The following is a 22,679-nucleotide window of genomic DNA, read 5'->3' as shown; positions in this document are numbered from 1 at the left end:
GAATGACTTGAATGGAAGAGAACAGAGTGCTTTATTTCCAATCTTGAGAAATCAGTTAAATGATACCGAGGAAGGAAAAACATGAACTTTTTACATATCACTCACTTCATTCTTCATTTTCTAAGACTCCTGTTCTATTGTGGGTTCCAACTGTTTTATTTTTCTCCTTACCACTTACCAACATGTAATACCATGTAATTTATTTATTATGTTTGTTGTCTGTCTCTTTCCACTATAATGTAATGTTCAAGAAGGAAGAGGGTTTTGCCTGTTTTGTTCACCGCAGCATCTAAAGTAGGGACCATATATAGCACATGTTCAATAAATATTTGTTGAACGAATGAATAAATGAGTAATTTCTTCCTGCTCACGATATGCCAACCCTTAGGTTGTGGGCTGAAGACTACAATATGAATAATAGCCTAGAAAATATTTTAATCTTGGTAGTAACAAGGCTCAGGTAGAGACGATCTTTAAGTTCCTCAGAGAAGGTTAGCGATTCACTGAGTTAATTAAGAAAGCCTCAAATTCTACTGGCAATAATTTTGCAAACGTATGAAAAGCACTTAGATTGGTGCTGTTTTGGGGTCAGAAGTAAGGGTCCTTAGTAAAACTTCTAGTACTAGTTTATTTAAAATTTCCTCCAAAGTAATGTGCCCCCACTGCCTCCTCCTCTCTAAAATTAACCTCGAAATCTATCATCTACTTTGCCAACAAAGACAACAGGAAAAGGGCGGGCTAACCGTCGCAGTTACGGCCTCCGTGCTCCTTCCCCTCCGAAGCCAGCAAGCTGAGGCGGTGGGGGAAATGGCTGAGGCGACAACTCCCTTGGGTTCTCTGGGGTCATCATGAACTTGATCACTGTCTCGAGGATCCACCCCCTCCCCACCAAAGTGCGGGAGGGAAAAGAAAGCTAGCCAGCGAGAAATTTTGCCCTGCAAACCCGCCAGCAGCAGTGGCGGGAACCCTCAACGGCACCAACCCCGACGCCGGCCTAGTGTGCAGCCTGCCTTGCGAGCCTCGCATGGCGCTCGCTGATTGGCTGCTGGCGGGCGCCGCGCGGGGCGGGGCGGCACGTTGCCGCAGCCCCTCGGGCCTAAGCGGTCTCCCGCCCCTCCCCAGCCCAGCCCTGTCTGGCTTGGGCGCGCACCTGGTGCTAGAAGTTCTGGTCCAACCTGGGCACAGGTCCCCGCTACCCAGCCCCGCCCCTGCCCCCCGCCAGGTCTCTCGGGCCTTCTGGTCCCCAATGACCAGTCGAGGAGAGGAGGCGTCAGCCGCCAGGGCAACGCCTCAGGGGGGCGGCTGGGCGGAGTCCGGTGGGAGTGGGCGTCAGACGCAGCAAGCCTAATGGCGGGAAAGCTATTTCTCTAGCTTGGGCCCGGCCTGATGCACAGGGCCCAGCCACCCACCGCCTCCCGGTCGCTGCCGAGGTCTCCCAGCCCGTCTACACCCCGTCCAGGCCCGGTGGCCGCACCTTCCCGACCCCACGACACAACCCGACGGGGCCTGCAGGCGGGCCGCTCTTCGTGGCAGTCGATGGGTCTCCCTGACCACGTTACTTCCCGACAAAATCAAAGGCTCTAGACTCGCCCTTCCAGCCCCTCACAGACGGAGTCCACATTTCTCCTTCTCCCCACTACCCCGGGGCCCAGGACTCCGGGCCATGACCGCCGTACTCACCGTCCCGGACTCGGTCTCCATCCTCCTCTCTGTTCTTCAAAAGCCAGGGGCAAAGGAACAGAAACCTAAGGTTTGAAAGCACCTTCACACCCAGGAAGCAGCACCACGTTTCCCGACGGAGACTCTCTCCCACTGGCGGCGACGGCGTTGGTGGCAGTTGCAGGGCCGGAGACTCGGACCCGGGTCCTGAACCTGCCACCCCGGGGGGTGAGGAGGGACAGGCGGCGTCGCCTAGGGCGGTGGACTGCGGTGCGGGCGGGCGCCACAGCCCGGGGAGGGGCGCGGGCGGGCGGGTTTCGGCGGTGGCCCGTGGTCGCCGAGCTGGGCCGTTTCAGGGGCAGAGCGTACAGCAGGTCGGGGCGGGCGTGGAGTGTGCGGAGCGAGGGCTCCCTTCTGGAGCCACTGTCGCCTGTTTTCGGACGGCTGGGGAGGAGAGAGCGAACGGTTATGCAGAGTTCCATGCACCGCACGCCTTTCACGCCTTTCCTTCTCCCCTTTGGAGAAAAGTTGGCCTCTGGGACTGGTGGGTTTCGAGAGGTGGAGGTGACCTCAGGCTTTGCTAAGGTGCAAGAAGCCTGTTGAGGGGCGACTTCGGAAGGCTGGTGCGGGGCGAGGAGGCCAGTTTGCAGAGTCGAAGTGTGACTCCCTGGGGCCTGACGCGCCAAACTCGGAGGCTCCGGAGAAGCCGCGGACGCCGCGCGGCACCGCACCTGTTGTCGCCGTCACTCATCCCAGCCGAGCGGGCGGGGCGGCGCGGGAGGCTTGTCCGGGGCCCGCCGCGCCGCGCAGTCCGGGCCCCGGCGCCCGCCCCAGGCCCGCGCCCGCTGAGCACCGCCTGGCCGCCGCACAGCCTGGGGAGCCGGCCCGCGACAGAGCCACCCGCGCGCTCGAGGGGTGAGGACTGTGCCACTTGGCTGGAGTGGCTCTAGCCGCCTTGGGATCTCCTTTGGAAGAAGACTGCTTCGTAAAATATATTGCCAGAAGGTAGCTGCGATTTATTTACATATCTCGCCGATATCACATATTTTATGTATATAAAATATATAACCAAGTTCTAAATAATTACAACTAGGTTAACTTCTGTAATAATGATGATGATTATGGCTACCATTTATCAAGGCCTCACTTTGGTGCCAGGCGCAGTGCTTTACAATCAGTATCATTTAATCATTTCATTTTTACAGCAACCCTTCAAATAGATGCTCCTGTTATCTTCATATTACAGGTGAGCAAATGGAAATATGGAGGTTAAGTAATTTGGCATAAGCTATAGATGTAACCCGGTGTCTCTCTGACAGCAGGTCATGATCTTAACCATTTTGACATATATTTTTAAAGAATTAACAACAACGACTGTTAAAAGTTACCTCAGTAATAACTTTCGTACTCTCTATTATAAAAGTTTGCTTTTTTTACTTTCAAGATAGTTAAAAATTATTATGTATTTAATTTTTAATCTGTTCAAACATTAGTTCTTCATATTATTTACCACAAATAAAATGGGAAACATAATTATTTTCATTGAATACAGTTCAGCTAAAGCATCCTAATATACATTTGTGCATACAATTTAAGCTCAATTTCTCAGGTTTTAGTTTCTTTGGAAACAGAGACTACAAACCTATTAAAACTAAAACTCATGTTTCAAAGCAGAATAATTTTGCTGTTCAATACCATTAGAACTGATCTTCTTTGGGCATTTTTTTCCAGTAGTAATGATGGGTTTAAGTAGATATTACTGACATCTCTTTTGTCCAAGTCTTTTTTGACTAAAAACACTTATTTTTGAACACTGTATTCACCATACTAGGTGTTCAGTCTGTGACACACAATTTAATCGACACAATTTAGGGAACACTGACTGTATATTTCAAGACCCGTGTTGGGTGCTAGGGGGCTATACTGTATTTGCAGTATGGTAATTCTCTGTTCTCCTTCTAAGTCTTTTAATCCTTAAAGCAAAACGTTTTTTTGTTTTAAAACTTGCATAAAACATGTAGAATTATACAATTCAACGTAGTACACGTTTATAGAGTTCCTATTATGTTCAGTACATAATACTATATGCAGTGAGAGATAAGAAGATGAACAAGATCAAACCTCTGTCCTTGACGTGTTTTTAATCTAAAAAGAGAGAAAAGACTAATTACTCAAAATAATTACATCTAAATTGCTTATAATAAATAGGATACATACAAAATAGGGTAAGTGGTACGTGAACTATGATCAAAGGCCTGTGGAAGTACAGAGAACAGCACTGTGGAGCACAGTGTCCAGGGCTGGGTAAGGGCACCGTCAAAGCTGAAATGCTGGCGTGAGTGGGAAGGTGAGAAAAGAAATTGATCCGCCATGTACCCAGCAGTGGGCAAAGCACATAAATTTTTTTTAAAAAATTTTTAAATTTTATCTTATTTTTTTATACAGCAGGTTCTTATTAGTCATCAATTTTATACACATCAGCGTATACATGTCAATCCCAATCGCCCAATTCATCACACCACCACCACCACCCCACTACTTTCCCCGCTTGGTGTCCATACGTTTGTTCTCTACATCTATGTCTCAATTTCTGCCCTGCAAACCGGTTCATCTGTACCATTTTTTTGGTTCCACATATATGCGTTAATATACGATATTTGTTTTTCTCTTTCTGACTGAATTCACTCTGTATGACAGTCTCTAGATCCATCCATTTCTCAACAAACGACCCAAATTCGTTCCTTTTTATGGCTGAGTAATATTCCATTGTATATATGTACGATATCTTCTTTATCCATTCGTCTGTCGATGGGCATTTAGGTTGCTTCCATGACCTGTCTATTGTAAATAGTGCTGCAAGGAACATTGTGGTGCATGTGTCTTTTTGAATTATGGTTTTTCTGGGTATATGCCCAGTAGTGGGATTGCTGGATCATATGGTAATTTTATTTTTAGTTTTTTTAAGGAACCTCCATACTGTTCTCCATAGTGGCTGTATCAATTTACATTCCCACCAACAGTGCAATAGGGTTCCCTTTTCTCCACACCCTCTCCAGCATTTGTTGTTTCTAGATTTTCTGATGATGCCCATTCTAACTGGAGTGAGGTGATAGATACCTCATTGTACTTTTGATTTCGATTTCTCTAATAATTAGTGATGTTGAGCAGCTTTTCATGTGCCTCTTGGCCATCTGTGTGTCTTCTTTGGAGAAATGTCTATTTAGGTCTTCTGCCCGTTTTTGGATTGGGTTGTTTGTTTTTTTAATATTGAGCTGCATGAGCTGTTTATATATTTTGGAGATTAATCCTTTGTCCATAGATTCATTTGCAAATATTTTCTTCCATTCTGAGGGTTGTCTTTTCATCTTGTTTATGGTTTCCTTTGCTGTGCAAAAGCTTTTGAAGTTTCCTTAGGTCCCATTTGTTTATTTTTGTTTTTATTTCCATTACTCTAGGAGGTGGATCAAAAAAGATCTTGCTGTGATTTATGTCAAAGAGTGTTCTTCCTCTAAGAGTTTTATAGTGTCCAGTCTTACATTTAGGTCTCTAATCCATTTTGAGTTTATTTTTCTGTATGGTGTTAGGGAGTGTTCTAATTTCATTCTTTTACTTGTAGCTGTCCAGTTTCCCAGCACAACTTATTGAAGAGACTGTATTTCTCCATTGTATGTCCTTGCCTCCTTTGTCATAGATTAGTTGACTATAGGTGCATGGGTTTCTCTCTGGGCTTTCTATCTTGTTCCATTGATCTGTATTTCTATTTCTGTGCCAGTACCATACTGTCTTGATTACTGTACTGTACTTTGTACAAAGCTACTGCAGTTTTGTACTATAGTCTGAAGTCCGGGAGCCGGATTTCTCCAGCTCTGTTTTTCTTTCTCAAGATTGCTTTGGCTATTCAGGGTCTTTTGTGTTTCCATACAAATTGTGAAATTTTTGGTTCTAGTTCTGTGAAAAATGCCATTGGTAGTTTGATAGGGATTGCATTGAATTTGTAGATTGCTTTGGGTAGTATAGTCATTTTCACAATGCTGATTCTTCCAATCCAAGAACATCGTATATCTCTCCATCTGTTTGTATCATCTTTAATTTCTTTCATCATTGTCTTATAATTTTCTGCATACAGGTCTTTTGTCTCCTTAGGTAGGTTTATTCCTAGATATTTTATTCTTTTTGTTGCAGTGGTAAATGGGAGTGTTTTCTTGATTTCACTTTCAGATTTTTCATCATTAGTGTATAGGAATGCCAGAGATTTCTGTGCATTAATTTTGTATCCTGCAACTTTACCAAATTCATTGATTAGCTCTAGTAGTTTTCTGGTGGCACCTCTAGGATTCTCTACGTATAGTATCATGTCATCTGCAGTGACAGCTTTACTTCTTCTTTTCCGATTTGAATTCCTTTTATTTCATTTTTTCTCTGATTGCTGTGGCTAAAACTTCCAAAACAATGTTGAATAATAGTGGTGAGAGTGGGCAACCTTGTGTTGTTCCTGATCTTAGTGGAAATGGTGTCAGTTTTTCACCATTGAGGATGATTTTGGCTGTGGGTTTGTCATATATGGCCTTTATTATGTTGAGATAAGTTCCCTGTATGCCTACTTTCTGGAGGGTTTTTATCATAAATGGATGTTGAATTTTGTCAAAAGCTTTCTCTGCATCTATTGAGATGATCGTATGGTTTTTCTTCTTCAGTTTTTTAATATGGTGTATCACATTCATTGATTTGCCTATATTGAAGAATCCTTGCATTCCTGGGATAAGCCCCACTTGATCCTGGTGTATGATCCTTTTAATGTGCTGTTGGATTCTGTTTGCTAGTATTTTGTTGAGGATTTTTGCGTGTATGTTCATCAATGATATTGGCCTGTAGTTTTCTTTCTTTGTTACATCTTTGTCTGGTTGTGGTATCAGGGTGATGATTGCCTTGTAGAATGAGTTTGAGAGTGTTCCTCCCTCTGCTATATTTTGGAAGAGTTTGAGAAGGATAGGTGTTAGCTCTTCTCTAGATGTTTGATAGAATTTGCCTGTGAAGTCATCTGGTCTTGGGCTTTTGTTTGTTAGAAGATTTTTAATCACCATCTCAATTTCAGTGCTTGTGATTGGTCTGTTTATATTTTCTATTTCTTACAGGTTCAATCTCGGAAGGTTGTGCCTTTCTATGAATTTGTCCATTTCTTCTAGGTTGTCCATTTTATTGACATATAATTGCTCATAGTAATCTCTCATGATCCTTTGTATTTCTGCAGTGTCAGTTGTTACTTCTCCTTTTTCATTTCTAATTCTATTGATTTGAGTCTTCTCCCTTTTTTTTCTTGATGAGTCTGGCTAATGGTTTATCAATTTTGTTTATCTTCTCAAAGAACCAGCTTTTAGTTTTATTGATCTTTGCTACTGTTTCCTTTATTTCTTTTTCATTGGTTTCTGATGTGATCTTTATGATTTCTTTCCTCCTGCTAATTTTGGGGGGTTTTTGTTCTTATTTCTCTAATTGCTTTAGGTGTAAGGTTAGGTTGTTTATTTGACATGTTTCTTGTTTCTTAAAGTTAGGATTGTATTGCTATAAACTTCCCTCTTAGAACTGCTTTTGCTGTATCCCATAGGTTTGGGGTCATTGTGTTTCCATTTTCATTTGTTTCTAGGGTGTTTTTGACTTCCTCTTCGATTTCTTAAGTGATCTCTTGGTTATTATGTAGTGTATTGTTTAGCCTCCACGTGTTTGTATTTTTTACAGATTTTTTTCCTGCAATTGATATCTAATCTCATAGCATTGTGGTCGGAAAAGATACTTGATACAATTTCAATTTTGTTAAATTTACCAAGGCTTGATTTGTGACCCAAGATATGATCTATCCTGGAGAATGTTCCATGAGCACTTGAGAAGAAAGTGTATTCTGTTATTTTTGGATGGAATGTTCTATAAATATCAATTAGGTCTGTCTTGTTTAATGTATCATTTAAAGCTTGTGTTTCCTTATTTATTTTCATTTTGGATGACCTGTCCATTGGTGCAAGTGGGATGTTTAAGTCCCCTACTATGATTGTGTTACTGTCGATTTCCCCTTTTATGGCTGTTAGTATTTGCCTTATGTATTGAGGTGCTCCTATGTTGGGTGCATAAATATATATAATTGTGAAATCTTCTTCTTGGATTGATCCCTTGATCATTATGTAGTGCCCTTCTTTGTCTCTTGTAATAGTCTTTGTTTTAAAGTCTATTTTGTCTGATATGAGAATTGCTACTCCAGCTTTCTTTTGATTTCCATTTGCATGGAATATCTTTTTCCATCCCCTTACTTTCAGTCTGTAAGTGTCCCTAGGTCTGAAGTGGGTCTCTTGTAGACAGCATATGTACCGGTCTTGTCTTTGTATTCATTCATCCAGTCTATGTCTTTTGGTTGGAGCATTTGATCCATTTCCATTTAAGGTAATTATCAATACGTATGTTCCTATTACCATTTACTTAATTGTTTGGGGTTTGTTATAGTAGGTCTTTTCCTTCTCTTGTGTTTCCTGCCTGGAGAAGGTCCTTTAGCATTTGTTTTAAAGCTGGTTTGGTGGTGCTGAGTTCTCTTACCTGTTGCTTGGCTGTAAAGGTTTTAATTTCTCCATGAAATCTGAATGAGATCCTTGCTGGGTAGAGTAATCTTTGTTGTAGGTTTTTCCCTTTCATCACTTTAACTATGTTCTACCACTCCCTTCGGGCCTGCAGAGTTTCTGCTGAACGATCAGCTATTAACCTTTTGGGGAATCCCTTGTATATTATTTGTTGTTTTTCCCTTGCTGCTTTTAATATTTTTTATTTGCATTTAGTTTTTGATAGTTTGATAAATATGTGTCTTCGCGTGTTTCCCCTTGGATTTATCCTGTATTGGACTCTCTGTGCTTCCTGGACTTGATTAACTATTTCCTTTCCCATATTAGGGAAATTTTCAACTATAATCTCTTCAAATATTTTCTCAGTCCCTTTCTTTTTCTCTTCTTCTTCTGCGACCCCTATATTTCGAATGTTGGTGTGTTTAATGTTGTCTCACAGGTCTCTGAGACTGTTCTCAATTCTTTTCATTCTTTCTTTATTCTTCTCTGCTGTAGTTATTTCCACTCTTTTATCTTCCGAGTCACTTATCCGTTCTTCAGCCTCAGTTATTCTGCTATTGATTCCTTCTAGAGAATTTTTAATTTCATTTGTTGTCTTGTTCATCATTGTTTGTTTGCTCTTTAGTTCTTCTAGGCCCTTGTTAAACATTTCTTGTATTTTCTCCATTCTATTTTCAAGATTTTGGATCATCTTTACTATCATTACTCTGAATTCTTTTTCAGGTAGACTGCCTATTTCCTCTTCATTTGTGTGGTCTGGTGGGTTTTTACCTTGCTCCTTCATCTGGTGTGTGTTTTTGTGTCTTCTCATTTTGCTTAACCTACTCTGTTTGGGGTCTCCTTTTCGCAGGGTGCAGGTTCGTAGTTCCTGTTGTTTTTGATGTCTGCCCCCAGTGGCTAAGGATGGTTTAGTGGGTTTTGTAAGCTTCCTGTTGTTGGGGACTAGTGCCTGTGTTCTGGTGGATGAGGCTGGATCTTGTCTTTCTGGTGGGCAGGTCTGCATCTGGTGGTGTGTTTTTGGGTGTCCATGACCTTATTATGATTTTAGGCAGCCTCTCTGCTAGTGGGTGCGGTTGTGTTCCTGTCTTGCTAGTTGTTTGACATAGGGTGTCCAGCACTGTAGCTTGCGGGTCACTGAGTGGAGCCGGGTCTTAACGTTGAGATGGATATCTCCTGGAGAGCTTTCACTGTTTGATATTACAAACATCTGAGCTGGGAGGTTTCTGGTAGCCGAATGTCCGGAACTCGGCTCTTCCACCTCAGAGGCAGAGGCCTGACACCCAGCGGGAGCACCAACATCCTTTCATCCACATGGCTCATAATAAAAGGGAGAAAGAGAGAGAGAGAGAGAGAGAGAGAGAGAGAGAGAGAGAGAATAAAGTTATTAAAATTAAAGGTAATTATTAAAAATAAAAAAATTTGAAATGTAATTTAAAAAAAAAGGAGAAAGAAGAGAGCAACCAAACCAAAAAACAAATTCACCAATAAGAAGCACTAAAAACTATACTAAAAAAAAAAAAAAGGGCAGACAGAACCCTAGGACAAATGATAAAAGGAAAGCTATACAAACAAAATTACACACAGAAGCATACACATACACACTCACAAAAAGAGAAAAAGGAAAAAATATATATATATCATTGCTCCTAAAGTCCACCGCCTCAATTTGGGATGATACCTTGTCTATTCAGGTATTCCACAGATGCAGGGTACATCACACTGATTGTGGAGATTTAATCCACTGCTCCAGAGGCTACTGGGAGAGATTTCCCTGTCTCTTCTTTGTTAGCACAGCTCTAGGGGTTTAGCTTTGGATTTGGCCCCATCTCTGTGTGTAGGTCGCCTGAGGGCGTCTGTTCTTCGCTGAGACAGCACGGGGTTAAAGTAGCAGCTGATTCGGGGGGCTCTGGCTCACTCAGGCCGAGGGGAGGGAGGGGTGCGGATGCGGGGGGAGCCTGCGGCGGCAGAGGCCAGCCTGACATTGCAACAGCCTGAGGTGCGCCGTGTGTTCTCCCGAGGAAGTTGTCCCTGGATCACGGGACCCTGACAGTGGCGGGCTGCACAGGCTCCCGGGAGGGGAGGTGTGGATAGTGACCTGTGCTCGCACACAGGCTTCTTGGTGGCGGCAGCAGCAGCTTTATCGTTTCATGCCCATCTCTGGGATCCGCACTGATAGCCGTGGCTCGCGCCCATCTCTGGAGCTCCTTTAAGCGGCGCTCTTAATCCCCTCTCCTCATGCACCCCGAAACAAAGAGGCAAGAAAAAGTCTCTTGCCTCGTAGACAGTTGCAGACCTTTTCCCAGACTCCCTCCCAGCTAACTGTGGCGCACTAGCCCCCTTCAGGCTGTGTTCACGCAGCCAGCCGTAGCCCTCTCCCTGGGATCCAACTGAAGCCCAAGCCTCAGCTCCCAGCCCCCGCCCGCCCCGGCGGGTGAGCAGACAAGCCTCTCGGGCTGGTGAGTGCTGGTCGGCACCGATCCTCTGTGTAGGAGGATTGCTTTGCCCTCTGCACCCCTGTTGCTGCGCTCTCCTCCATAGTCCCAAAGCTTCCCCTGCACCCATCCTCCGTCTCCGCCTGCGAAGGGGCTTCCTAGTGTGTGGAAACCTTTCTTCCTTCACAGCTCCCTCCCAGAGGTGCAGGTCCCGTCCCTATTCTTTTGTCTCTGTTTATTCTTTATTCTTTTGCCCTACCCAGGTATGTGGGGCGTTTCTTGCCTTTTGGGAGGCCTGAGGTCTTCTGCCAGAGTTCAGTAGGTGTTCTGTAGGAGTTGTTCCACATGTAGATGTATTTCTTTTTTTTTTTATTTTTGCGGGCCTCTCACTGTTGTGGCCTCTCCCATTGCGGAGCACAGGCTCCGGACGCGCAGGCTCAGCGGCCATGGCTCACGGGCCCAGCCGCTCCGTGACATGTGGGATCTTCCCGGACCGGGGCACGAACCCGTGTCCCCTGCATCGGCAGGTGGACTCTCAACCACTGCGCCACCAGGGAGGCCCGTAGATGTATTTCTGATGTATTTGTGGGGAGGAGGTGATCTCCACGTCTTACTCTTCCGCCATCTTGAAGGTCTCCTCCTCCATTATTTTATTCTTTTTTAATGGCTGAGTAATATTCCATTTATATATATAACTGGACAATATATTAATATTCCATTTATATATATAAATGGAATATATATATATAGTCATTTATATACATATCAGAGTGTTTCCATGTCTTGGCTATTGTAAATATTGCCGCTGTGTACACTGGGGTGCATGTATCTTTTTGAATTAGAGCTTTTTGTCTTTTCCAGATATATGCCCAAGAGTGGGATTGCTGGATCATATGGCAACTCTATTTTTAGTTTTTTGAGAAACCTGTATACTGTTTTCCATAGTGGCTGCACCAATTTACATTCCCATCAACAGTGTAGGAGAGTTCCCTTTTCTCTGCACCCTTTCTCCAGCATTTATTATTTGTAGACTTTAATGATGGCTATTCTGACCAGTGTGAGGTGATACCTCAATGTAGTTTTGATTTGCATTTCTCTGTTTGCCACATGTATGTCTTCTTTGGAAAAATGTCTATTTAGGTCTTTTGCCCCTTTGTTGATTTTTGTTTATTTGTTTTGTTATTGAGTTGTATGTGTTGTTTGTATATTTTGGACATTAACCTCTTGTCAGTTGCATCATTTGCAAATATTTTCTCCCATTCTGTAGGCTGTGTTTTCATTTTGTTCATGGTTTCCTTTGCTCTTCAAAAGCTTGTAAGTTTGACTAGTTCCCGTTTGTTTATTTTTGCTTTTATTTCTATTGCCTTGGGAGGCTGATCTAAGAAAACATTGCTACTATTTATGTCAGAGAATGTATTGCCTATGTTCTCTTCTAGGAGTTTTATGGTGTCACGTCTTAAGTCTTTAAGCCATTTTGAGCTTATTTTTGTGTATGTTGTTTGGGAGGGTCTTAACTTCATTGATTTACATGAGGCTGTCCAGTTTTCCCAATTCCACTTGCTGAAGAGACTGTCTTTTCTCCATTGCATATTCTTGTGCTCTTTGTCAAAGATTAATTGACTATAGTTGTGTGGGTTTACTTCTGGGCTCCCTATTCTGTTCCGTTTATATGTCTGTTTTTGTTCCAGTACCTCGCTGTTTTGATTACTGTAGTTCTGTAGTATTGTCTGAAGTCTGGAAGGGTTATGCCTCCAGCTTTGTTCTTTTTCCTTAGGTTTGCTTTGTCAATTTTGGGTCTTTTGTGGTTCCGTATAAATTTTAGGATTATTTGTTCTAGTTCTGTGAAAAATGTTATGGGTAATTTGATAGGGATTACATTAAATCTGTAGATTGCTTTGGGTAGTGTGGCCATTTTAACTGTATTAATTCTTCTAATCCAAGGGCATCAGATTTCTTTCCATTTTCTTGAATCACCTTTGATTTCCTTTATCAGTGTTTTATAGTTCTCAGCGTATGTCTTTACCCTCCTTGGCTAGGTTTATTCCTAGGTATTTTATTTCTCTTTGATGCGATTTAAAATGGGAATATCCCATTTTCTTATATTTTGTGCTAGTGTCCCAGTGTCCCTCAACTTTTTCCTTCACACAGTCTGTTAAGAGATTTACCCAAGCTTACCCTCTTTCTTGTTTGCCTTCCCTTACTGGCAGTTCTCCTGTTCCTGCCTCTTAAGTTTGCTACCTTCAGATTCTAATGCCTAATATCTATTTTCGGCAGTCCTCTTCTTGATAACCCTTTGGATGCTTCTCTAGCTTATAGACCTAGATAACCATTTGCTTACCTCCTGTGGACCAGCCTTTAAGGCAGGGGATATGGCAATGATTAAGACCTGGTTCTCGCTCTTCCATAGCCTGTGGTCTAGTGGGAAAAGGAGCTAAGTAAATAGAATGTTTATACACTCAGTGTGCTAAGTGGAAGCATAGAAGAGTTGCGAGGTTCAGAGATACCCCAGACCAGGGAGTGACTTAACTTGGTAGATAGAACAACATGAAAAGACATATTTAAAAGATGCCTCTGCTTCCATTTTATTTATTCCTTGTTCTAAGGTCTATTAACCTATTGTTGTATTTTGGAGGATTATTAGGTGCTTTCTTTTTCTCTGTGCTAGTTGGATATTTGAAATAGGAGAGGTGAGAGACAGGATTGAAAAACAATCTGCCTTAAGGAAGCAAAGAGGTAAGATTTCCTTTTCTTCTACCAGGAACACAATACTTCCATGTAGAGAGAATATTATAGAGATAGTTTAGAGCAATTTCTGATTTATTGGAAAATTCCTTATAAAAATTAATGGGTTTATTTGATTATGCTGTTTACTTTGAGCAATTACTTAGACACAAGAATATACAATGTAGAACCTGTTGTGCAGCATAAGGTAGGAGCTCATAAATATTTATAGAATAAGAGACTAAATTAATAGACAACGCTCACTGCACCCTCCACCTAACTATTTTACTCTTCCTTCTGGACTGAGAGTGAAGAACAGTCAATCATTGCCAGAGAACCTTTTTCTTTTCTTTTCTTTTTCATATCTTTATTGGAGTATAATTGCTTTACAATGTTGTGTTAGTTTCTGTTGTACAACAAAGTGAATCAGCTGTAAGTATACATGTATCCCCATATCCCCTCCCTCTTGAGCCTCCCTCCCACCCTCCCTTTCCCACCCTTCTAGGTGGTCACAAAGCATCACGCTGATCTCCCTGCACTGTGCAGCAGCTTCCCACTAGCCATCCATTTTACATTTGGTAGTGTATATATGTCAATGCTACTCTCTCACTTTGTCCCAGCTTCCCCTTCCCCGCCGTGTCCTCAAGTCCATAGAGAACTTTTTTCTTGATTCATTCACACAAGTATGGTTTGATAATTATACACATGTTTTCAGTTGCTTTTTAGGGAAAGACCTCATGTTTGGAACATCTCACCTGTATAATTCTTTGAACATTCTCAGATAGTTCCTTAAGAGCAAATCATACTACTGTGTACAAAAATAAGACCCACAGGGCTTCCCTGGTGGCGCAGTGGTTAAGAGTCCATCTGCCGATTCAGGGGAAGCGGGTTCGTGCCCCGGTCCAGGAGAATCCCACATGCCGCGGAGTGGCTGGGCCCGTGATCCATGGCCACTGAGCCTGCGCGTTCGGACCCTGTGCTCCGCAACGGGAGGCCACAGCAGTGAGAGGCCCGCATACCACAAAAAAAAAAAAAAAAGACCCACAGCAAGACTTAAGGACAAGAATGATTACCCAGAACATATTGTTCCCTTGTAGACTCAGTCCTACAGTGTTTGCCTCACCTCCTGACCACTAAGTTTGCTGGTTTTTATTCTCTTCCCATTCTTATCTCATTCTTGGATTTGAACTGTAAGGGAGGAAAAAGTTTTCCTCGACCTTCTTAGGGTCCTTGGCTGGGTCTGAAAATTAAACTGACAAAGACAGATTAACAGGAGAAAAGCATACACATTTTATTGAATTTTCACATGTACATGGGAGCCTTCACAAGAGAATGAAGACCTGGAGAAGTGACCAGAACAGGAAGCTTTTTTACCTTTTACACAAAGAAACAATAAATTTGTAAGGAATTGACAAGATGAAAGGGTTTGGGCTAGAGATAGTAAGTGGTGAAGAAGTAACTAGTAAGATAAGGGTTAGTTAAACAAGATTTGTTTGCAGATTCTTCTAGGCTGATAGGAGAATTTGTTTTCTTTCTTTAGGAAGAAAAAGGGGGGCTTTTTCTGCATTTACTGCTTCTTAATTGCTTTCAAATTAAAATAATTAGTATGTCAAAGAGACATATTTTGGGGTGACATATTCTGGTTTCCTTCAAATGCATGCGATATTTTCACAGCTAAAATCATGACACCTCTTAATGAATTTTTCTTACACCCTTAGGCATCTTGGCAATACTCATGTCATGTCTCTAGTGTTCTTCTCTCCTTGACCTTTCAAACATCTGTGTATAAACATTTATTGAATTGAATTGTCACTGGTCTGCTCTCCTCCAGCAACTACATTGTTTGAGTAGCATGCAGTTGTTGCCTTGGTGCACACTGATCTTTTGTACCTAAGGCAGGCCACCATGTACTGTTGTGTAGATTATTCAGTGCGTAAGGGTGTCTGGCCAAAGGAGTGAGTAGGCTGAAATCCAGTCCTTGCTGCTCCACTCACATCACCTTGTAGCCATAGGGCCCCATCCATTCAATGGGAGAGCTTTTTTCTAATTCATAAAAAGGTGCTGAATGGGTCAGTTGCAGCCCTGCCTAAATATAGCTTCTGCACATTATAAGATGGTATCAGGAAACACTGGTTTATATTCATCATATTTTACTATCACATTCTCAGAAATAAGTAACTACTTGACATTTGGAAAAATTTTCATCTGGGTGAGTGTTTCAAGTTGAGTTCCTCAGGAAACAGACTCTGAGATTTGCAGGCAGGAGTTTTTTGCGGACCTGTGCTTGGGAACAGCACCTGAGAAGAGTGAGGGAGACAGAACTGGGCAGAAGAAGTTGAATTGTGATGTTGCAATAAAGTCCTCAGCATGGATGACTTTCAAAGTTGTCCCTAGTGACCAGGATTCCCCCCCCCCCCCCCCTACAGTCTATAGTCACTGAATTCAGCCTTCTCTCAGGGAGTAGACCTGACTTTGGGCATGATGGCTCTCTTCAGCTTATGGCAACTTCTGGAAAGGGGCTGAGCTGAGAACAACCCACACTCCCAACATCGGGTGGAACAAGGGCTCAGTACTGAAGTGGATTTGGGCACACCACAGCATATACTAAAGTAACTTCATAACTATTGAGTGACTTTTTCTCCACAATGGGATTAAGCAAGTTACCACTGCTTGCTTTTGGTTGAAGGAACACATGATAGAAACAATAATTCCAGGAAAAATTCAAACTTTTTTCTTAGAGAGGGCACCTCAGAGATCACAGTGAATACCAGTAGCATAGATCCAGTAACCTAAGATTGTCTGAAAATCCAGGTCGCACATTGTATTTAAGGACTGTAGGCTTGAAAATATCTTTCCGTGAGTTTGTCCTCTGTTGGTTCCATGCTCAAGAAAACATCCATATTGGTTATCGCTGGGGAAACATAATTAAAAAACAAAACCTTCTTGCACCCAGAAAACCTCTCCACAAAAGTGATAGAGACAGAAAACAATTTCATTATTGAATAAGCATGAGACCTGTGGTACCCATGACAGGCAATCCACCCTTAAGAGACTGCAAAGACAGAAAAGAATCTTACCCCCACCCCCTTATATAGCCAAGCATATACAACCCATTACACCACACATAGTCCATCCCAAATTTACCTGGTAACTGGGGTGACCATCTTATTGGCTTTATCCAGAGGAAAAACAAACTTCTCATATCTTTGTAACAGGAAGTAGTTTTGCAAATTAGAGCCAGGCAACCACCTAAATTAAGCTCTTACCTTCTTACTGAAACTGAGAGATAGGGGAGCTATAACTCTTGAAATTTGAATTTCCAAAAGTTGCACTAAAAAATGATGGTTCTTGAGGAAACATTTCTGAGACTGGCAAGAGGCTTATTTAGCCACTATACAGATTTACATACATTTGAAAAGCACAGGGAAAGAAAGTCCGAAAGAAAAAGGAGAAGGGGAGAAGTCTCTTCCCTTATTTTCAGAAGGGAGAATTAAGCCTCTTATTTTTAATTTGTATTTTCCCTTTCACAATATATGTGGATGTGTTTAAGCCTGGGTCTCCTTGAGGCACTGAAAATTTTTAGAGGCAACCAAAATTCAAAGCCATCGTTTAAGCATCTGGAGTAGCTTCATTGACTATCATGTGATGATAAGTTTGGGAGATGTCAAGTTTTGAGGGGGTAGTGTTATAATATAGTGATCCAGTGGTGGTGATGGTGAGGCTTTGGATTCTGACTCTGCTGTGTGCCCTGGAGAGAGTTATATAACCTCTGTTTTCCATCCCCCAAATAAGGATGATAGCATTTACTACTACAGTCTATAGATTAATTGAGATAATGCACATAAAAGTCTTAGCACAAAACCTACATTCAATAGGAGCTCAATGATTGATTGATTGTTGATGTTCTGTTGTTCTGCTGAGCTCTATTTCCCCACAGTAGTAAAAATATGATGAACTTAAGGACTTTCTTTCTTTTTTTAAAAATTTTATTTTATTTTTTATACAGCAGGTTCTTATTAGTTATCTGTTTTATACATATTAGTGTATATATGTCAATCCCAATCTCCCAATTCAAACCACCACCACCACCTCCCCTACCCCCACTTTCCCCCTTTGGTGTCCATACGTTTGTCCTCTACATCTGTGTCTCTATTTCTGCCTTGCAAACCGTTCCATCTGTACCGTTTTTCTAGATTCCAAATATATGCGTTAATATACGATATTTGTTTTTCTCATTCTGACTTACTTCACTCTGTATGACAGTCTCTAGGTCCATCCAGTTCTCTACAAATGACCCAATTTTGTTCCTTTTTATGGCTGAGTAATATTTCTTTGTATATATGTACAACATCTTCTTTATCCATTTGTCTGTCGATGGGCATTTAGGTTGCTTCCATGACCTGGCTATTGTAAATAGTGCTGAAATGAACCTTGTGGTGCATGTGTCTTTTTGAATTATGGTTTTCTCCAGGTATATGCCCAGTAGTGGGATTGCTGGGTCATGTGGTAATTTTATTTTTAATTTTTTAAGGAACCTTCATACTGTTCTCCATAGTGGCTGTATCAATTTACATTCCCATCAGCAGGGCAAGAGGGTACCCTTTTCTCCACACCCTTTCCAGCATTTGTAGATTTTCTGATGATGTCCAATCTAACTGGTATGAAGTGATACCTTATTGTACTTTTGATTTGCATTTCTCTAATAATTAGTGATGTTGAGCAGCTTTTCATGTGCTTCTTGGCCATTTGTATGTCTTCTTTGGAGAAATGTCTATTTAGGTCTTCTGCCCATTTTTTGATTGGTTTTTTAAAAAATATTGAGCTTCATGAGCTGTTTATATGTTTTGGAGATTAATCCTTTGTCTGTTGCTTCATTTGCAAATATTTTCTCCCATTCTGAGGGTTGTCTTTTCATCGTGTTTATAGTTTCCTTTGCTGTGCAAAAGCTTTGAAGTTTCATTACGTCTCTTTTTTTTTTTTTTTTTTTTTTTGCGGTATACGGGCCTCTCACTGCTGTGGCCTCTCCCACCGCGAGCACAGGCTCCGGACGCAGAGGCCCAGCGGCCATGGCTCATGGGCCCAACCGCTCCGTGGCATGTGGGATCCTCCCGGACCGGGGCACGAACCTGCGTCCCCTGCATCGGCAGGCGGACTCTCAACCACTGTGCCACCAGGGAAGCCCCTCATTTTTGTTTTTATTTCCATTACTCTAGGAGGTGGATCAAAAAAGATCTTGCTGTGATTTATGTCTAAGAGTGTTCTTCGTATGTTTTCCTCTAAGAGTTTTATAGAGTCCAGTCTTAGATTTAGGTCTTTAATCCATTTTGAGTTTATTTTTGTGTATGGTGTTAGGGAGTGTTCTAATTTCATTCTTTTTCATGTAGCTGTCCAGTTTTCCCAACTGCTTATTGAAGAGACTGTCTTTTCTTCACTGTATATCCTTGCCTCCTTCATCATAGACTAGTTGACCATAGGTGTGTGGCTTTATCTCTAGGCTTTCTATTCTGTTCCGTTGATCTATATTTCTGTTTTTGTGCTGGTACCATATTGTCTTGATTACTGTAGCTTTGTAGTATAGTCTAAGTCAGGGAGTCTGATTTCTTCAGATCTGTTTTTCTTTTCTCTCAAGATTGCTTTAGCTATTCGGGGTCTTTTGTGTTTCCATACAAATTTTAATATTTTTTGCTCTACTTCTGTAAAAATGCCATTGGTAATTTGATAGGGATTGCATTGAATCTGTAGATTGCTTTGGGTAGTATAGTCATTTTCACAATACTGATTCTTCCAATCCAAGAACATAGTATATCTCTCCATCTGTTTGTGTCATCTTTGATTTCTTTCATCAGTGTCTTATAGTTTTCTGAGTACAGGTCTTTTACCTCATTAGGTAGGTTTATTCCTAGGTATTTTGTTCTTTTTGTTGCAGTGGTAAATGGGAGTGTTTCCTTAATTTCTCTTTCATATTTTTCATCATTAGTGTATAGGAATGCAAGAGATTTCTGTGCATTAATTTTGTATCCTGCTACTTTACCAAATTCATTGATTAGCTCTAGTAGCTTTCTGATGGCACCTTTAGGATTCTCTACGTATAGTATCATGTCATCTGAAAAGAGTGACAGTTTTACTTCTTTTCCAGTTTGTATTCCTTTTATTTCTTCTTCTTCTCTGACTGCTGTGGCTAGGACTTCCAAAACTATGTTGAATAATAGTGGTGAGAGTGGACATCCTTGTCTTTTTCCTGATCTTAGAGGAAATGCTTTCAGTTTTTCACCATTGAGAATGATGTTTGCTGTGGGTTTGTCGTATATGGCCTTTATTATGTTGAGGTAGTTTCTCTCTATGCCCACTTTCTGGAGAGTTTTTACCATAAATGGGTGTTGAATTTTGTCAAAAGCTTTTTCTGCATCTATCGAGATGATCATATGGTTTTTCTTCTTCAATTTTTTAATATGGTGTATCACATTGATTGATTGGCATATATTGAAGAATCCTTGCATCCCTGCGATAAATCCCACTTGAGCATGGTGTATGATCCTTTTAATGTGTTGTTGGATTCTGTTTGCTAGTATTTTGTTGAGGATTTTTCCATCTATATTCATCAGTAATGAATGTAGGTCCTTTTTTTGTATATCCTTTTCTTCTCTTGTGTTTCCCACTTGAGAATTTCCCTTAGCATTTGTTGTAGAGCTGGTTTGGTGGTGCTGAATTCTCGTAGCTTTTGCTTGTCTGTATAGCTTTTGATTTCTCCATCGAATCTGAATGAGATCCTTGCCAGGTAGAGTAATCTTGGCTGTAGGTTCTTCCCTTTCATCACTTTAAGTATATCATGCCACTCCCTTCTGGCTTGTCGGGTTTCTGCTGAGAAATCAGCTGTTAAGCTAACGGGAGTTCCCTTGTATGTTATTTGTTGTTTTTCCCTTGTTGCTTTTAATAATTTTTGTTTGTCTTTAATTTATCTCAGTTTGATTACTATGTGTCTCAGCATGTTTCTCCTTGGGTTTATCCTGCCTGGTACTCTCTGTGCTTCCTGGACTTGGGTGCCTATTTCCTTTCCCATGTTAGGGAAATTTTTGACTATAATCTCTTCAAATATTTTCTCTGGTCATTTCTCTCTCTTCTCCTTCTGGGACCCCAATAATGTGAACATTGGTGCATTTAATGTTGTCCCAGAGGTCTCTTAGGCTGTGTTCATTTCTTTTCATTCTTTTTCTTTATTCTTTTCTGTGGCAGTGAATTCCACCATTTTGTGTTCCAGGTCACTTATCCGTTTTTCTGCCTCAGTTATTCTGCTGTTGATTCCTTCTAGTGTATTTTTCATTTCAGTTATTATATTGTTCATCTCTGTTTCTTTGTTCTTTAATTCTTCTAGGTGTTTTTGTCTTTAGTTCTTCTAGGTCTTTTTTAAACATTTCTTGCATCTTCTCGATCTTAGCCTCCATTCTTTTTCTGAGGTCCTGGATCATCTTCAGTATCATTATTCTGAATTCTTTTTCTAGAAGGTTGCTTGTCTCCACTTCATTTAGTTTTTTTTTCTGGGGTTTTATCTTTATCTTTTATATTCCTTCATCTGGTACATAGCCCTCTGCCTTTTCATTTTGTCTATCTTTCTGTGAATGTGGTTTTCGTTCCACAGGCTGCAGGATTGTAGTTCTTCTTGCTTCTGCTGTCTGCCTCTGGTGGATGACGGTATCTAAGAGTCTTGTGCAAGCTTCCTGATGGGAGAGACTGGTGGTTTGTAGAGTGGGGTGTTGCTCTGGTGGGCAGAGCTCTGTAAAACTTTAATCCTCTTGTCTGCTGATAGGTGGGACTGAGTTCCCTCCCTGTCAGTTGTTTGGCCTGAGGTGACCCAGCACTGGAGCCCACAGGCTCTTTGGTGGGGCTAATGGCTGCCTCTGGGAGGGCTCACGCCAAGGAGTACTCCCCCGAACTTCTGCTGCCAGTGTCCTTGTCCCTGTGGTGAGCCACAGCCATCCCCCCCGCCCCTGCCTCTGCAGGAGACCCTCCAACACTAGCAGATAGGTCTGGTTCTGTCTCCTATGGGGTCACTGCCCCTTTGCCCTGGGTCCTGATGTGCATACTACTTTGTGTGTGCCCTGACAGAAACAGTGGAGGCCACACACAGAGTGGAGTCTCTGTTTCCCCCAGTCCTGTCAAAGTTCTGCAATCAAATCCCGCTAGCCTTCAAAGTCTGATTCTCTGGGAATTCCTCTTCCCAGAGAATTCCTCCCAGATTGGGAAGCCTGACATGTGGCTCAGAACCTTCACTGCTGTGGGTCGACTTCTGTGGTATAATTGTTCTACAGTTTGTGAGTCACCCACCCAGTGGTTATGGGATTTAATTTTATTATAATTGCGCCCCTCCTTACGTCTCCTTGCAGCTTCTCCTTTGTCTTTGGATGTGGGGTATATTTTTTGGTGAGTTCCGGTGTCTTCCTGTCGATGATTGTTCAGCAGTTAGTTGTGATTCTGGTGCTCTCTCAAGAGGGTGTGAGCGTCCGTCTTTCTACTCCGCCATCTTGAACCAATCTCCAAGGACTTTGTTTATAAAACAAATATAGGCACACAAATGCCTCAGTTTAATTTAGGCTTTCTTGTGATACTAGTTACTTTGGCCCACTGAATTTATTAGTTTGGTTTGGGTACAGCTTATTTGATTATGCACTCAAAATGCAAATTTTCCTTTTGCTTGTTCCTTTTTCCTTTTGAGAAAGTGGACTCAAGCAATGGCTGTCTAGTGTAGGGGAATGCCTTGGGAAATACCTTGACAAATTTGAATTGTTCTGATGGCTTGAATGCCTTGACTGCTGTGCTGATTCCTAATGAAATGGACCAGTTCGTCTTCATGAGTTTTTTGCTTTGCTCCTGTTTACTTTCCTAGACTCTCCTTCAAGCTTCCCTTTATGATTCTTCTTTCTACCATTAAGTTCCTTCCCATCCTTTCCCCATGGTAATTCATGGTAAAGGATTTCCTTTCATCCTCAACATGTTTGATGAATACTTCCTCCATCTTCCTGACCTAATAAAACATGAATAGACCCTGAGGACCTCACTCATCTGCAGGGGTCTCCACACTTTAGTTTCACTCTCTTACTGGTTTTTGAGGATATCCATCATTTATATTTATTTATTTATCTATTATATGTATTTTTTTCTTTACTAATATTTATGCACATCATAAAACATACACAAAAGAGTTTTTAAAAAATGAAGCAAATATTTCTTTAAAATGTTTTGTCACTGGTCATGGTTGTTTTCAGAAGTGAATATGTAT

General features: G+C 41.7%; 2 protein-coding genes across 3 annotated transcripts in view; one reads left to right on the top strand and one right to left on the bottom strand.

Annotated features, from left to right (window-relative positions):
* BOLL (boule homolog, RNA binding protein) overlaps positions 1-1,817 on the bottom strand; it is a 54,924-nt gene extending 53,107 nt beyond the window's left edge. The window contains exon 1 of the mRNA XM_067739867.1: positions 1,681-1,817. Coding sequence (XP_067595968.1) covers positions 1,681-1,701 — 21 coding nt within the window. The 5' untranslated portion in view covers positions 1,702-1,817. The remainder of the gene's footprint in view (positions 1-1,680) is intronic.
* A 667-nt stretch (positions 1,818-2,484) lies between these two features.
* Positions 2,485-22,679, top strand: part of PLCL1 (phospholipase C like 1 (inactive)) — a 385,709-nt gene continuing 365,514 nt past the window's right edge. The window contains exon 1 of one of the 2 annotated variants that reach the window (XM_067741099.1): positions 2,485-2,664. The gene's annotated coding sequence lies outside the window, so the exon portion shown is untranslated. Of the gene's footprint in view, positions 2,665-2,885; positions 2,906-22,679 lie in introns of those variants that run through there. The other variant, XM_067741100.1, reaches the window with a different exon arrangement.

This window comes from Pseudorca crassidens, chromosome 6 (assembly GCF_039906515.1).
Source record: "Pseudorca crassidens isolate mPseCra1 chromosome 6, mPseCra1.hap1, whole genome shotgun sequence".
NCBI classification, from domain to species: domain Eukaryota; kingdom Metazoa; phylum Chordata; class Mammalia; order Artiodactyla; family Delphinidae; genus Pseudorca; species Pseudorca crassidens.
Note: the sequence above shows the minus strand (reverse complement) of the source record. Positions and strands in the feature narration are given on the sequence as shown.